The following is a 14,776-nucleotide window of genomic DNA, read 5'->3' as shown; positions in this document are numbered from 1 at the left end:
ATGCAAATATGAGTGTGTGCTCTGTGTGTGTTGTATGTGTTGGTGGTACCACACTCAACTCCATGCTGCCAAACAGAAACAAAATGAAATTCACATGTTCAACTTTGAAAGTTCTAGTAGCCTCTGTTTAAAAAGTAAAAATAGACAGGTTACATTAGTCTTAATCATGTTTTATTTAACCCAATATATCTCAAATATTATCACTTCAACATGTAATATATACAAAAATTATTATTGAGATATTTGCATTCTGTATTTGTTCCAAGTCTTTCCAGTTTAGTGGTCATGAAAAGTACAAAACAGGCTGAAAACTGCTGGGGATAGAATGAGAAGTAAAAAAGCCGGGACACAAATATGAGTGTAGACTATGAACATAATGCTATCAACCTCATCTTTATGCACGGGGCCAAGGACTGGACTAGAACATTGAAAGATGAAGCTGTGACTTGTGAGGGGTTGTTTCCCCTTTGTCGTTTTCCTTTACATTGTTATAAGGTTAGGCAATCAATGAAATTGGTTTTCTGTTTTCAACTTTATTTATGTATTTTTTTGACAGAGTCTTGGTCTGTCGCCCAGGCTGGAGTGCAGTGGCACGATCTTGACTCACTGCAACCTCTGCCCCCCAGGTTTAAGTAATTCTCCTGCCTCAGCCTCCCGAGTAGCTGGGACTACAGGCACATGCCACCACACCTGGTTATGTTTTCAACTGTTTTTAAATCTTATTACATAGGTAATATATATTCATCATAGAAAAATAAGAAAATATAGAAAGAAAAATAGGCCAGGTGCAGTGGCTCGCACCTGTAATCCTACCACATTGAGAGGCCTAGGCAGGGGGATGGCTTGAGTCCAGGAGTTTGAGACCAGCCTGGGCAGTATATTGAGACCCTGTCTCTACAAAAAGTTAAAATAAAAAAAAATTAGCTGGACATGGTGGCGTGTTCCTATAGTCCCAACTACTTGGGAGGCTGAGGTGGGAGGATTGCTGAAGCCCAGGAGGCAGAGGTTGCAGTGAGCCAAAATGGTGCCACTGTACTCCAGCCTAGGTGACAGAGTGAAACGCTGTCAAAAAAAAAAAAAAAGAAGAGAAGAAAGACAGGAAAGAAAGAAAGAAAGAAAAGAAAGAAAGAAAGAAAGAAAGAAAGAAAGAAAGAAAGAAAGAAAAAGAAAGAAAGGAAGGAAGGAAGGAAGGAAGGAAGGAAGGAAGGAAGGAAGGAGGGAGAAACAAGTCACACATAATCTCATCTATCAGATTCAGTCACCATTATGACTCAATAAATACATATTATTTTTATAAAATATAATCTAGACTAAAGATCAAGACTTTTAAGGCAACTCGGGGCTACCTGGTGAGCTGCAGTCAGCACAGGGAGGCCAGGGTGCCTACTATCAGCCCTGTAAGGCCTTCCTGTGCTATCTATGGGACTCTAATTACGCACAAAGAACCATCAGTTATGGGCACTACTTAATGTACTACATCTTTTCCAGAAAGCACATAAAGAGGCTTTGGGCAGGAGATAAACATTTTCTTCCTTTGAAGTTCCATAACCCGGCCTCCTCAGCGAGCGTGGTGAGTCTGCCGAGGTCTCTCTCTGATCTGAGACTAAGCCATATGCCAAAACCTGAGGGTGAGCGTGACACCCGCCTCACGGGGTTGGTGGGTGAACTTCCAATGAGAAAGGGATGCTGGGCACATGTGGCAGAGGTAATGAAGTTTTCCTCCTTCTCTGAGACCTCTTTTTTCCTTTGAAACCTCAGGTGGCCATTGCAAGGTACTCTGGCTGGCAAATAGCCTATATTCTATGGGGTAAGTGCCGATATGTGACCCATCCAATTCAACACACATGCCTTCATCACCTAGGGAGTCCTGGCTGTGAGTGGGGAGGAGAGAGGTGGTCAGAAGCAGCCCTAGCCTCTGCCCTTGAGGGACCCTTAGGACAGAAGGAGAAACATAGTCTCGAGGTCCTCCTCACCACCCGTCCTGAACCCAGGGAGTACATATGCTAAGGGTGGTGGTGACCCAGAGGAGAAGAAAATGACTATCCAGCCCCAGGGCGGGGCTCAGATGCCTTCTAGGGGAGTTGACAGTCGAACTGCACCTAGCAGGTAGAGTAGGAAGTGAACAGGAAGGAAGGTGAGGCCTTGCCAGGCAGAAGAAACAGATAAGCAAGCGTGCCAGGGTGTCTGGCAGGAGAAGGGTAGAGGGTAGCCTGCAAGGAGGGGCATAGGGGGTGGCTCACGAAGGACCTTGAGTTACCACCAGCTCCCTTCATTCCTAGGCTACCTCATCATTCACGTGGTGCAGAGCCTATGTGGCATGGCAATCATGTACGGCCTGGTGCTGCCCATCGTTCACAACCAGGGCCTGGAGATGCTGCAAGGGCTGGGCATTGGGATGTAAGTGCTGGGCGGGTATCCTGTCATTGCTGTGTTCTGAGAGCTGGTGTGCCCACCAGCTGCTGTGTGGACCCATGGTCTTGGCCCTGACCCAGAGATGGGTCATCATAGCAACTTATGGGGAGAGGAAACAGCATTCATAAAAGACTGCCTCTCACATCATTCCATAACACCCTCACAACCATGTGTGTGTGGGGGGGGATACATGTATGTCCATTTTCCAGCTGGGAAAATTGAAGTTTAGGAAGGTAAAATGAGAGGCAAGACAGTATGATGGAAGGAGGCAGGAAATCCTGGCAAAGCTTTTGGATCTGCTGTGTGACCTGGGGTAAGTTACGCCACTTCTCTACCTCTCAGTTTACATATCTGGAAGACAAAGTGAATGTTGGCTTCATTGAGCATTTAGTATGCATCTTTTCTCATAACAGCCTGTGAATTTGGTGCTTGTGTTACCTTCCATTTTGCAGACCGGGGAACAGAGGCACAGAGAGACTGAGCGTTTCCTCCAAGCAGGGGGAGGACTCAGGATTGGGAGCTGGGCAATCTGAAACCAAAGCCTCCTTTTAGCCACTACCTCTCATTGCCACTCAGGGGATGTCAACACAGCATGCAGTGCTCTCTGGGGCCCCTCCCTTCTCTGAGCCTCTTGATTCCATACTTGCCACCTGTGAGTTGGAGGCAGAGCCTGTCCTGTCCACTCTCTTGTGGTATTCTCAGGAACTTCCAAGAACCCCATTCCATTTTTTAATTCCCAACCTGTTAAACTGCTCACCTAGCGGCCACCCCTGGTGAAAGGGACATCAGTGAAATCCTGGAGTAATGGTCTGTGGTCTGGAGCTAGAAGGCCTGACCATGTGGTCTTGGGAAGGTCACCTCCCCTTTGTGAGCCTCGATTTTCTCTGCATAGTGGGCATGGGAATGCCTTGTAAGCGTAAAGCATGGAATTCACATTATCATTGTTCTGCCGGGTGGTCAACCTGTCTCCTCTCTCTCGCTGGGCATCAGAGAAGGGTCTGGCAGAAAGGAAAAGGCTGCCTCAGGATGGCCCCACCTTGTGTTTCAGCCTCACCATATCCATCGTCGTGGGTCTCATGATCCTGCAGATGTGGATTGCTGCCAGCTTCTTCCTACAGCCAAAACTGGGCACAGCTGACAAGCAGAAGCCCCTGGCTCTCAACAACAGGTGACAGTGAAGGAGGGAATGAGGGAATTGTAGGCCTTTGGCTTCAGCCATCTCTGGGTTCTTCCCTGTCCCCCATGCCAGGTTCCTAGGTGGGCCCCACATTCTCTCAGAGGGTGAGGTACAGTGGGTCAGTGGTGGGCTCTGGAGCTGGACTGGCAGGGTTCAGATCCTGGCTTCACCCCTTAGGAGCCATGTGACATGTGGGATCTTACTCAACATCTATGAACCTCAGTTTCCCCATTTACAAATAATTGTGCATACCTCAAAGAGGTGTTGTAAGGATGAAATGTGTCAAAATATGAACTTAGAACAATAGTGCTTGGCACATGGAAATCCTTTCTAATTCATTCATTCAAAGCCATCCATTCATTGGGGGAACAACATGGGCATGAGGGTAAAGAAATAATCCCAGCACAATCTGTCTGTGAGAAGCTCAGTCCACTGGAACAGACAACGGGCACATAAACAAGGACAGAGGACGCCAGGGAGTGTAAAAGGAGAAACCTGGAGGAGGAGGAGAGGCAGGGGTGGTTAACGCCACTGCAGATGGGTCTCTGGAGCTGAGGTCAGCAGAACGGTAGGATTTCTACAGGCAGAGAAGAGGAGAGGGTGTGGCTGGCAGCCAGCACCACAAGGACAAAGGCAGGAAGCCACATAAGGGCAGAATGTGTTAGAAGATTGAGAATCACAAATGGTTGCCATGCAGTGGCCTTAGTGAGTGACAGGAAGGGGACACAAAGTGACAAGACCTGAAAACCCCTGGGGGCAGTGAGGGGGCTGAAACTCAGGATGCAAAGTTTGGACTTTATTCCAGAGGCAACAGGAAACCACATGATCAGGTGGTCATTTGGGAAATTTCCTTTGGAAGACTTTGGAACAGCTGCAGCTGGGAATAGGTCCCTGGTGCAACAGACAGTGGGGAAGCCCCACCCTCTGCCATAATCAATGACCCACTGCAGCCCCGTGAAATTTCTTATCATGCAGGAAGCCTCAAACCCCAAGGATCACATGAAACAATGACTGTTCCCACTGACATTCATCCTTCAATGTGCTCAGCAGCCCCCACACTGTACCTGAGCCATTCCTCACACCAGTGCTGTGAGGTGAGGGCAATCAGCTCCCCTTTAAGGCACGAGGTCACAAAGCTTTGATCCTGAACCTGTAGGATTTGATCCTGGGTCTGGGGGACTCCAGAGCCCACCTGCCCAGCCACCTTGCTCTACTGAAAGGTGATGCCTTGGGCTGGCTTCTGTTTGCAGGAAAGTGTTCCACAACTTCAACTACTTCCTGTTCTTCTACAACGTGCTACTGGGTCTGGGTGCCTGCCTTTCTAGGCTGCTCATCAGTTGCCTCCTTGGCACATGGCTGATTGCCCGCATCGACAGGACTATCATGCAGAATGGCTATGAGGGAGCAGACATGGGTAAGTGACCAGCACCCACCTGGTCACATCCTCTGGAGAGGGCTGGTCTTGCACCTCTGTGGCAGCTGCCTGGGAAGACAAGTAGCAGAGGCCCGGAGTTCATGCCTTTCATTTATGCTCAGAGTTTATCTTCCAGCAGAGGCTATACAGCTGAGTAGTAAAGACACATTCAGCCCCCTGGTCAAAAGAGAATTCAAGGCTATTACATTCCTGCCCATTTGGCAGACCTTTGGGGTATAGAGGAGGAGGAGTCAAAGGTAGTCAAATTCTGTCTGAACACTTAGAAGTTAATTTATGAATGCATAGCTCTGAAAATTTTTAGGAAGAACATATCTCAGAATTATTAGTGTTGTTAGTTGGAAACAGTGCAGAAGATGTTCTGTTCAGTTGAAATGCTCCAAATTCAAAGCCATTTCTGATGAGGCAAAAGTAGTTTTTATTTTATTTTGAGCCTGGTCATTCATTTACTCATCTATTCAATAAATGTACCGATGCTTGCTTGGGATTAGCCACAGCAGCTCCTAACCCTTTGAGCTTTGAGTTCCCCATAAAATGGGCAGATTAGAATATGATCTCTAAGAGTCCTGCAGATCTTTCTACCTCATTTTCTAGATTCTCAAAAAAGACTCAGGCACCAATGGAGAGCAAACTGGCTCGTAGTTATATCATGAAAAGCACAAATGGGGCCATGTCAGGAGGTACTGCCTGGCCTGACCTGCCTCTGGATTTCAGGGTTCAGTGCATGGATCGGGATGCTCTATGTGGACCATTATCACACCAACCCTGTGCTCGTCAGCTTTTGCCACATCCTGATCGCAAATCACAAGGAGAAGAAACTGCAGCAGACCACCAAATACTGGTGCCTAAATCAATCGGCAGGTAACGGCTCCTGTTTGAGCCTATGCTGGATTCAGACAGCAGGAAGTAAATACCCCAAGGCTCCCTGGGATCCCTGTGGTGCCCCAGGTTCCACTTTTCCTGCTCCTTTTCTCTATACTGCATGCCCTGGGTGCCCTTGAACTAGGAAGCCCAGGAGGCTTAGCTCCCAGTCAACCTGACGATGGGACCCACTCAGGCCTTGTGTCCTTGTCCTGTTAGGTGGCCTCCTGCCTTGTTCCTGGAAATGAACTCTAGTTCTGCTAGTGGAGTTCTCCATATCCCATTTGTTTGAGTCTCCAACCCATATCCCAGGCTACATGGCAGATGCCTTCCAAGATGAGGCTACAGTTTGATGATTCTGCCCTGTTGCTTACCACAAGATCTCTGAGGCTCTCTGCCTCGCTAGGGCTCAGACTGTGTTAATTGCTATTCCCAACACTGCAGATACTCAATTCTAAAGGACAACTTACATCCCTTCAACCTCCCTCATGTCCCCAGGAGTCCCTGTCCAGCTCCTTCTGCCACATCTTACACATTCCAGGCAGCCCTTGCAAACACTTTGGAGAGGGAGTTCCCCTCCCTGAGACCCCTCACTCCTTCAGTCCGTCTGCTCTGATTCTATCCTAGGTCCCCGTGTCTCAGCTAGGTCCAGAACAAGGTGGTTCCTGTTGCAGACCCTAATCAACAACCCAAGACTCATCATACACAGAAAATTAAAATCAGGGCACAGTTCCCAGGAATCCCAAATTCTGATGGCATGCTTGGAGAGCTGACGCTGGCCCCCATCATCTGCTCCAAAGCCAGGCTAGGACATCTGCCACCAAGAGAGGGCTCAATCTAAGCAGAAGCTGTCCCCTGCAATGAAATGGGATGGCACAGCACCATCCATGCAGATGGCAGACAATATTGGCCACTCATGGGGTGGCCACCTGGGCTGAGGAATGAAGTCTCAGGACTATTTCACTCCCTTGGCAAAAAAGATTAAAAAACTAAAGAAAAATCTGTTGAACAAACTTTGCCCATTAATGACTTTCACTATCCGTTGTGGGTAGGCATCCTTGGAGAGTTACCTGTTAAAAGCACTTAGTTTACCTACAAAGCAGAATTTTATGTCAATGGAGAAGGTGGTAAAATGTGTACATCAGGAGAGTTTAACCATCAGATACCATTTTTCTCTGGAACAGAATGTGGATTTCAGTATCCTCATTGCTTCCTTCTTGCCAGGCTTTATGGTGGATGTGAGAGAAGGAAATCCATGATCCTGGCCCCAATGTTGTTGGACAAGCAGGCACACAACAGGCTTTCTCTCCCATTGCCACTGGGATGAGGAATGGATCAGAGCTAACTTGGGCCTTAGTCATAAAGCAGATGTACAGATTCTCTCTAATAAGGGTGGGATTACTTGGAAAAGCCACCTGTCTGAAGATACAAAGACAGGGTAAGCAGGTATTCTAGGTGGGGGATCACAAGAGTAAAGTTGTGTGAGCAAGCAAGCCCCAAGCATGTTTGAGGAAGGTGAGTCATGTGACATGTCGTGGTACAGAGCTCTAGGGGCTGGCCAGGACCATCCCAAGAAGGGCCAAACGTTGTGCCAGGAGGCTTGGACATTTGTCCTGTGCAAAGCCCAGTACTTAACCACATTTCATGCTGAAACACAAAAACCTGGCCCAGAACTTGTACAAAATCTGTCCATTCAAAATTCCTTATGAAGCTTCTGCAGTTATTATGAGGATCCCACCAACAGGGCAAAGGGGAATCCCCATTCCCCTCATGAGTCCAAGAGCAATTGTAATTCAGTTGTTATTGTTAAGCACCTAATGTAAACCTAGTCCTGTTGCTAGGTGTTTGCCAGCATTGTCTCTTTTTAGTTTAATCTCTAACTGAGCTTTATCATCCTGCTTTTTAGAAACTGAGAAAACCAAGACTCAAAGTGTTGGGATTCCCATGCCACCACTTTGTAGGTGTGTGATAGCAGCCCAATTACTTTGCCTTTATTCACTTTTCTTATCTATAAAAAGACAGTAATACCCCCTAACACCTAAAATTGTTTTGAGGAAAAAAATAAGTTAATAGAGGCAAACACTCTTAAGATAGTGTCTCACACATCCTAAACTCTCAATAGATATTAGCTATTGTTATTTGTCATATAACACTTTGTGATGATCTGGTTAATATCTGCTCACCCTCTCACTAAAATATCAGCTCCATGAAGAAAGAGGCCTTCTCAGGTTTTGCTGACTATCACCAAGCACACACCTATAACATAATAAGATCTTGGAATCAATAAAATAATGAGATCAAGATGAATAAATCTTTTGACTATGAATTCACTTACCAAAATCAATCCTGGCATCATGGTGTGAATGAATAGTGAGTGAATACCTATTGGAAACCTTGCAGTGAATTGAGGAGGCTAATATGTAAAACAGCTCTCTGTAATCCAACCCACTACATATAATAACATCAGCTTGTATAAGTTCTATGGAGACTTGGAAAAGAAAACTACTAATTCTGCCTGTGAAAAGTTAGTGAAGAGTTTCCAGAGGAAGCGACATGGGAGCTGGATGTGACATAGGGCATTCTTATTTGTGTTAGGGAAAAGGCAAGGCATACCTTCCAGCTTTGAAGTTTCCTGGGAGTTTGGAGATCATGCTAGATGAAGACACTCAACATGAAGAAGCTTTATTTGGGACCACTAGGCCTCATTGCTTTCTAGGGATCAGATGAGGTAGACACAGAATGTATTAACAGAAGCATAATATTTAAAAGAACCCAGTGTCAATCTTAGGTAGTAGAGCTTCAGGACTGCCTGTTCCCATGCCACCCTCAGGCAGGCTCAGACAAGACACCAAGGCTGTCTGAAGACCCTGGGTAGCCTTCAAGGTCACCAGCATGAACACAACCTGAGGAACTTGTGAGACATATCAAAAGAACTAACATACACATTATAAGAGTCCCATTAGGGGAAGAAAGAGAAAAATGAGAAGAAAAATATTTGAAAAAATTAGTGGCTGAAAACTTTCCAAATTAAATGAAAGACATGAATCTACACACCCAAGAAGCTTAATGAAGCTGGATAAACTCAATGAGATATACACTGAAACACATTATAGCCAAGTTGTTGAAAATCAAAGATGAAGAAAAAAATCTGGAAAGATGCAAAGGGGAAAAGACTCATCACAAGTGAATGATCCTCAATAAGATTAACAGTGGATATCTTATCAGAAACCATGAAGGGCAGAAGGTAATGTGATGATATATTTTAACTGATGAAAGAAAAAACTGTCAATCAAAAGTTTTATATTTGGAAAATCGTATCCTTTGACAGAAGAAGAAATTCAGGTATTTCCAGATAAACAAAAGTCAAGGTAGTTTTTCACTAATAGACCTGCCATAAAAATATTTTAAGTGAGTTCTTCATGCAGAGGTAAAAGTATATAGTACCTCAAAGCCATGTGAAGAAATAAAGATCACTGATAAAGGCAACTTCATTAACAAATAGAAAACCCAGTATTATTGTATGTTTCATTTAGAGTGCCTTTATTTCCTCTATGACTAAAAAAGCAAAAGCATAAATCACTTATGATAAATCTATGTTATTGGGCACACAAGGTATAAAAATGCAATCTATGACAGTAACTTTATAAAGGGGAAGGGATGAAAATGTGTGGGAGCAGGGTTTGTTTATAATTGAAACTAAGTTGGCATCAGTCAAACTAGGTTGTCATAAGTTTAAGATGTTAATTTTAATACCCAAGGTAACAACTAAGAAAATAACTAAAAACATGCAGAAATGGGAAATGAAGATAATCAAAATAGTACACTATAAAAAAATCAACTAAACACAAAAAGACTGAAATGAATGAATTGAAGAACAAATAACATATGAGACATACAGAAAACAAATAGATAGATAGCAGAAATGTATCCTTCCTTCTCAGTAATTACTTTAAATTTAAATGTATTAGAATCATCCAGTTATAAAGCAGGGGTTGGCAGAGAAGATAAAGAACATAATCTGTCTATATTCTAGATCTATAAACAAAAAAGATTGAAAGTAAAATGATGGAATAAGATATTCTATGCAAGTCATAACCGAAAAAGAGCCAGAGTGGCTAGATATTATCAAAACAAAAAGATTTTCAGAAAAAATGGGTTAAGGAGATAAAGAAGTGTATTATATATTGAAAAAGGGTTTAACCCACCAGGAATATATAACAATTATAAACATATGCATATATAACATTAGACTCCAAAACATACGAAGCAAAATTGACAAAATTGAAGGGAGAAATAGACAATTTTACAATAATAGTTAGAGACTTCAATACCTCATTTTCTTTCTTTATTCTCTCTTTTTTTTTTTTTTTTTTTTTTTTGTGAGACTGGATCTGACTTCATTGCCCAAGCTGGAGTACAGTGGTGTGATCTCAGCTCACTACAACTTGCACCTCTTGGGCTTAAGCAATCCTCCCACCTCAACCTCTTGAGTAGCTGGGACTACAGGCATATGCCAGCATGCCTGGCTAATTTTTTCCTTTTTCTTGTATTTTTTTGTAAAGACGAGTTTTCACCATGTTGTCCGGGCTGGTCTTGAACTCCTGTCCTCAAGTGATCGACCCACTTTGGCCTCCCAAAGTGCTGTGATTACAGGCATGAGCCACTGTGTCCAGCCAATACCTCACTTTCAATGGATATAAAAACCAGACAGAAGATTTATAAGGAAATGGAGGACTTGAATAACACCATAAATCAATAAGTTCTAGCAATACATACAAAATACTCTATACAATAACAAAAGAACATGTATTCTTCTCAAGTGTATATGGAACCTTTTCCAGGATAAACCATATGTTAGGCCCTTTAAAAGTCTTAATAAATTTTAAAAGACTGAAAACATACGATCATCAAGAAGCACATGCAGACTGCTCTAAAACAAAACTCATTGGTTTCAGTGACTCATTTCAGGACTTGGTGTTAGTTCACTGGGAGAAGATAGCTGTTTCTAGGCAAATGTCCTGGCCCAAGTGTCTTATCTGAAATACTGCAGGTCAGAGAAGATTTCTGTGATAAGTTCTATTGTTATTCTGTTAACAAGGTATGAAGGAGATATGCAGGTATTTCAGAATGCAAGCGTGAGGGCTTCTGCTTTATGGATCCTCCCTGACACCATTTTGGTTAGAGTTTTGACACAAGTGACTCCATTTTGTATTGTTCACTTCCACATTAGATACTCCCCATGAGACCACAAGGTACAGGCTGGGAGAGAGAAGGCATTGTAACAAGAGTAGGAACCACAGGCATTTGGACCACTTCTTCTTGTAACTTATTTGTACCTTCAGGTCCTGTTCAGGCTCAACCATATATATATATATATATATACACACACACACACACACACACACATATACACACACCACTTCCATTGAATGATGAAGTGTTGCTGTGCATGGCAACTTTATGGGTTGGTGGATCAGATAACACCAAGTTCATGATGGGCAGCTCAGGGCACGTAGTAACTTGGTGGCCCATGCATGATCAAGCATTCAGTTTCTCCTAAGTCCCAGTAGCAGGTCAAGAGCCATCTCTTAAAAGAAGATTAGTTATCTGTAGATGATGGTAGTAGCTTTCTCCAAAATCCTAAAGACAGGAGCTGCAATTTACCTATAGAATGCCAAAGGCTCTCAACAGCATCCCTATCTGCTGCTAACACCTCAAGTACCATTGAATCTGCTGGATCAATGGTACTTGTGGCAGACCAAGTGGCAGACCAGCTTGGACAGCTGTCTGGACCTTTGCAGAACCTTCTCCTATTTTTCTTTTTTTGAGATGGAGTCTCGCTCTGTCGCCCTGGCTGGAGCGCAGTGGCCGGATCTCAGCTCACTGCAAGCTCCGCCTCCCGGGTTTACGCCATTCTCCTGCCTCAGCCTCCCCAGTAGCTGGGACTACAGGCGTCCACCACCTCGCCCGGCTAATTTTTTTGTATTTTTTAGTAGAGACGGGGTTTCACCGTGTTAGCCAAGATGGTCTCGATCTCCTGACCTCGTGATCCGCCCGTCTCGGCCTCCCAAAGTGCTGGGATTACAGGCTTGAGCCACCGCGCCCAGCCACCTTCTCCTATTTTTCTAACTCACTCAAAACTAGCAGCTTTTTGGGCCACTTGGAAAGGCCAGAGTAACATACCTAAATGAAGAATGTTGTTGCCTCCAAAATCCAAACAGCCTCACCAGGCATTGTGTCTCTTTCTGGTTGTAGGAAGAGCTAGATGCAACATCTTTTCCTTCACTTTAGAAGGGATAGGTTGACATACCCCACACCACCCAACCCCTAAAAATTTCACTGAGGTAGAAGTCTTATGAATTATAGTTAGATTTATTTCCGACTTTTCTGACACGCAAATGTCTTACCAATAAGTCTAGAGTAGTTGCTATTTCTCATTCATTAGGTCTAATCAGTCTAATGTCATTAATGTAATAGACTAGTGTGATATCTTACGGCAAAGAAGGGTGATCAAGATACCACAAGAATGTTTCAGTTCTCCTGAAATCAGTGTCAGTTCGGAGCCAGTGTCCAGCAGTCCGTGAAATGTCTGATTATTTCCTTTTCCTCAATACACAGTTACCTTGGTAAAGAGCTGTAGGTCCCTTGTGGAAGGCTGAGAGATTAACAGTACTGTCTAAATTTTCAGTTGTGTCCTTCCTTGAGGGGGCCCAGCTTCCCCTTCATTCAAAGGGTTCCAAGTGTATAAACAGGCTCAAAACTTGGAATTGATTGAGGAGCCGTGATTTTTTGTTTTTAGATTCAAATTAGACTTTTGGTGACTTGACCTGGAATTTTTCTGCTTATATGGATCATACAAGAATTTAGTAGACTTCCTATCTATTTCACTTCTAAGAACACTGTAATTAACTAGTCCTACAATATGCTGTAGTTAAGCAAAAGAACCCAGAAAAGTAGTGAAGTAATTTAGTCTGAGTCTGAAGACCTGAGAACCTGGGAAGCTGCTGGTGTAAATGAGTAGCCAACATTATAGGTCTGTGCAAGTCACATAATTCTGATTGTTTCTTTGACTCGGCTATTCATTATGGTAATTTAGCCCACCTTATCTGGGCTGTTGAGCCTCCACTTGACCCCTGCCAGTCCAAAATCCAAATACTCCCATTGCATTTAGGTTTTCCAGTTGAGTGACTGCTGTTTCCACTGTAAGGTCTGGCCTACAGAGAAGAGAGATTGCAGAGCTCTTTAAGGATACTGGAGCTCCTCTCACAAATTTATTTCTCAAAGTACTAGAGAAAAACATGTCTTCTGGACCCTTTGGTGTGGGTGATTGGGTTTTAAATGACAAATTCACATTAACATTCCAATATCCTTGAACCTTTAAGTCCCTTCTTCTACTTTAAACCAAGAAAGATCAGTCTTTTCCAATTTGCTCATCTTTTGATCCATGACTCAGCAAACTGACCAAATTGTTAGAGCTCTTTCTAACTTCTCAAGCTGCAAAATCTCTGCTTAGTGAGCCCATTTAATAAATTCAGTCTGGTTCAGCCTTATGCTCCTTCACCATTATCCCATACCTTTAATATCCATTCCCACACATGTTCTGTGGATCCCTGCTTATATAAATTAGTAAACTCAAGCAGATCTTCTGAAGTGTAGTGTACCTCCACATGCGTCACACTTTGTACCTAACCTTAGGGGCCTGCTGTGACTTGAGTCTAGTTAGAGGTCTAGAGAGGGGTGGTGGGGGTAGATCTTGAGAAGAATCATCATTATTATCTTTCATGGTAACTACCTCATATAAGGCTTTTATTTCTTCAGACAATGCAGGGTTGATGCCCTCAGATAGAGGTTGAATGGCTGATACCACTGTGGGTGGGAAGCTATTTCTGTTGGGAGTGGGAAAGCCCTTTTTTCTGGGAGTGGGGATACCTCTTCTATTGGCAAAGAAGACTTCAAAATTTAGAAGCTCTGTGTCCCCAGCTTCATCAAAATTTTCTCACACATCCCCATCCCAACGTATAGAACCCTGTTTCCCAATGAAGGCCTGAACGTTAACAGTGGACACCCTGGGAGGCTTGGAGTTCAACTTGCTTGCAATTCATCCAATTGCTGGGATAAGATCCTGTGTCTGATTTTCAGTAATTTCAGTCCTGCAACTACAGGAGATAAGTCTCTCCCGCAGGACACACCTAGACACTCTGAATTAAGTCATTTATGTAGCTCTTGAGCTTGGAATTCAAATACTTGACTCAAATAGCTTTTCTTTCACCTCTTTATCCAGTAGTGAAAGCAATCAACCAACATTATTATATTTCTTAGTTTTCAAAAAATGTTTGGAAGTATCATACACAGACTTACTTACCTCTTTCCTTCTTATAAGTGGTTAATTAGAAGTACCCAATCCAGATATTTTGCACATCTCTATAAATAGTTCACTACATGGACTATCAGTGCTCTCTCTACTACTGGAATAAAGTCATTAGCATCTTTATATCTAAACAGATTAGAGAGCCATTTTCAGAAACCCCAAAACCAGTTCAAAAAACTAATCCTTAAATTTTTTTCCCTCTATTCTTAGTGTCAAAATCTGTGTTAGTTAGGGTTCTCCAGAGAAACAGAACCAATATGATAAATAGAGAGATAGATATAGATATATAGATATAGATAGCTAAGAGAAGATTTGTTATGATTACAGAGGCTGTGAAGTCCTACACTATGTTATAGTCAAGCAATAGAACCAGTAAAAGTAGTGATGTAATTCAGTCTGAGTCTGAAGACCTGGGAACCTGGCGAGCCACTGGTGTAAATTCCACAGTCTGAAGGCATGAGAACTAGGATCTCCGATGCCCAAAGGCAGGAGAAGTTGGATGTCCCAGTTCAGAGAGAGAGAGAGA

The 14,776-nt window shown here is 43.5% G+C and overlaps 1 protein-coding gene across 1 annotated transcript in view; it reads left to right on the top strand.

The window, feature by feature from the left end:
* Positions 1-8,192, top strand: part of LOC111536832 (stimulated by retinoic acid gene 6 protein-like) — a 38,971-nt gene extending 30,779 nt beyond the window's left edge. Inside the window, exons 12-18 of the mRNA XM_023203354.1 lie at positions 1,489-1,570; positions 1,759-1,807; positions 2,280-2,397; positions 3,461-3,580; positions 4,840-5,003; positions 5,736-5,882; positions 6,510-8,192. Coding sequence (XP_023059122.1) covers positions 1,489-1,570; positions 1,759-1,807; positions 2,280-2,397; positions 3,461-3,580; positions 4,840-5,003; positions 5,736-5,882; positions 6,510-6,655 — 826 coding nt within the window. The 3' untranslated portion in view covers positions 6,656-8,192. The remainder of the gene's footprint in view (positions 1-1,488; positions 1,571-1,758; positions 1,808-2,279; positions 2,398-3,460; positions 3,581-4,839; positions 5,004-5,735; positions 5,883-6,509) is intronic.
* Positions 8,193-14,776: the final 6,584 nt, after the last annotated feature.

The sequence above is a fragment of the Piliocolobus tephrosceles genome, chromosome 14 (genome assembly GCF_002776525.5).
Source record: "Piliocolobus tephrosceles isolate RC106 chromosome 14, ASM277652v3, whole genome shotgun sequence".
In the NCBI taxonomy this organism is placed as follows: Eukaryota; Metazoa; Chordata; class Mammalia; order Primates; family Cercopithecidae; genus Piliocolobus; species Piliocolobus tephrosceles.
This window is presented reverse-complemented; position numbering and strand designations above follow the sequence as displayed.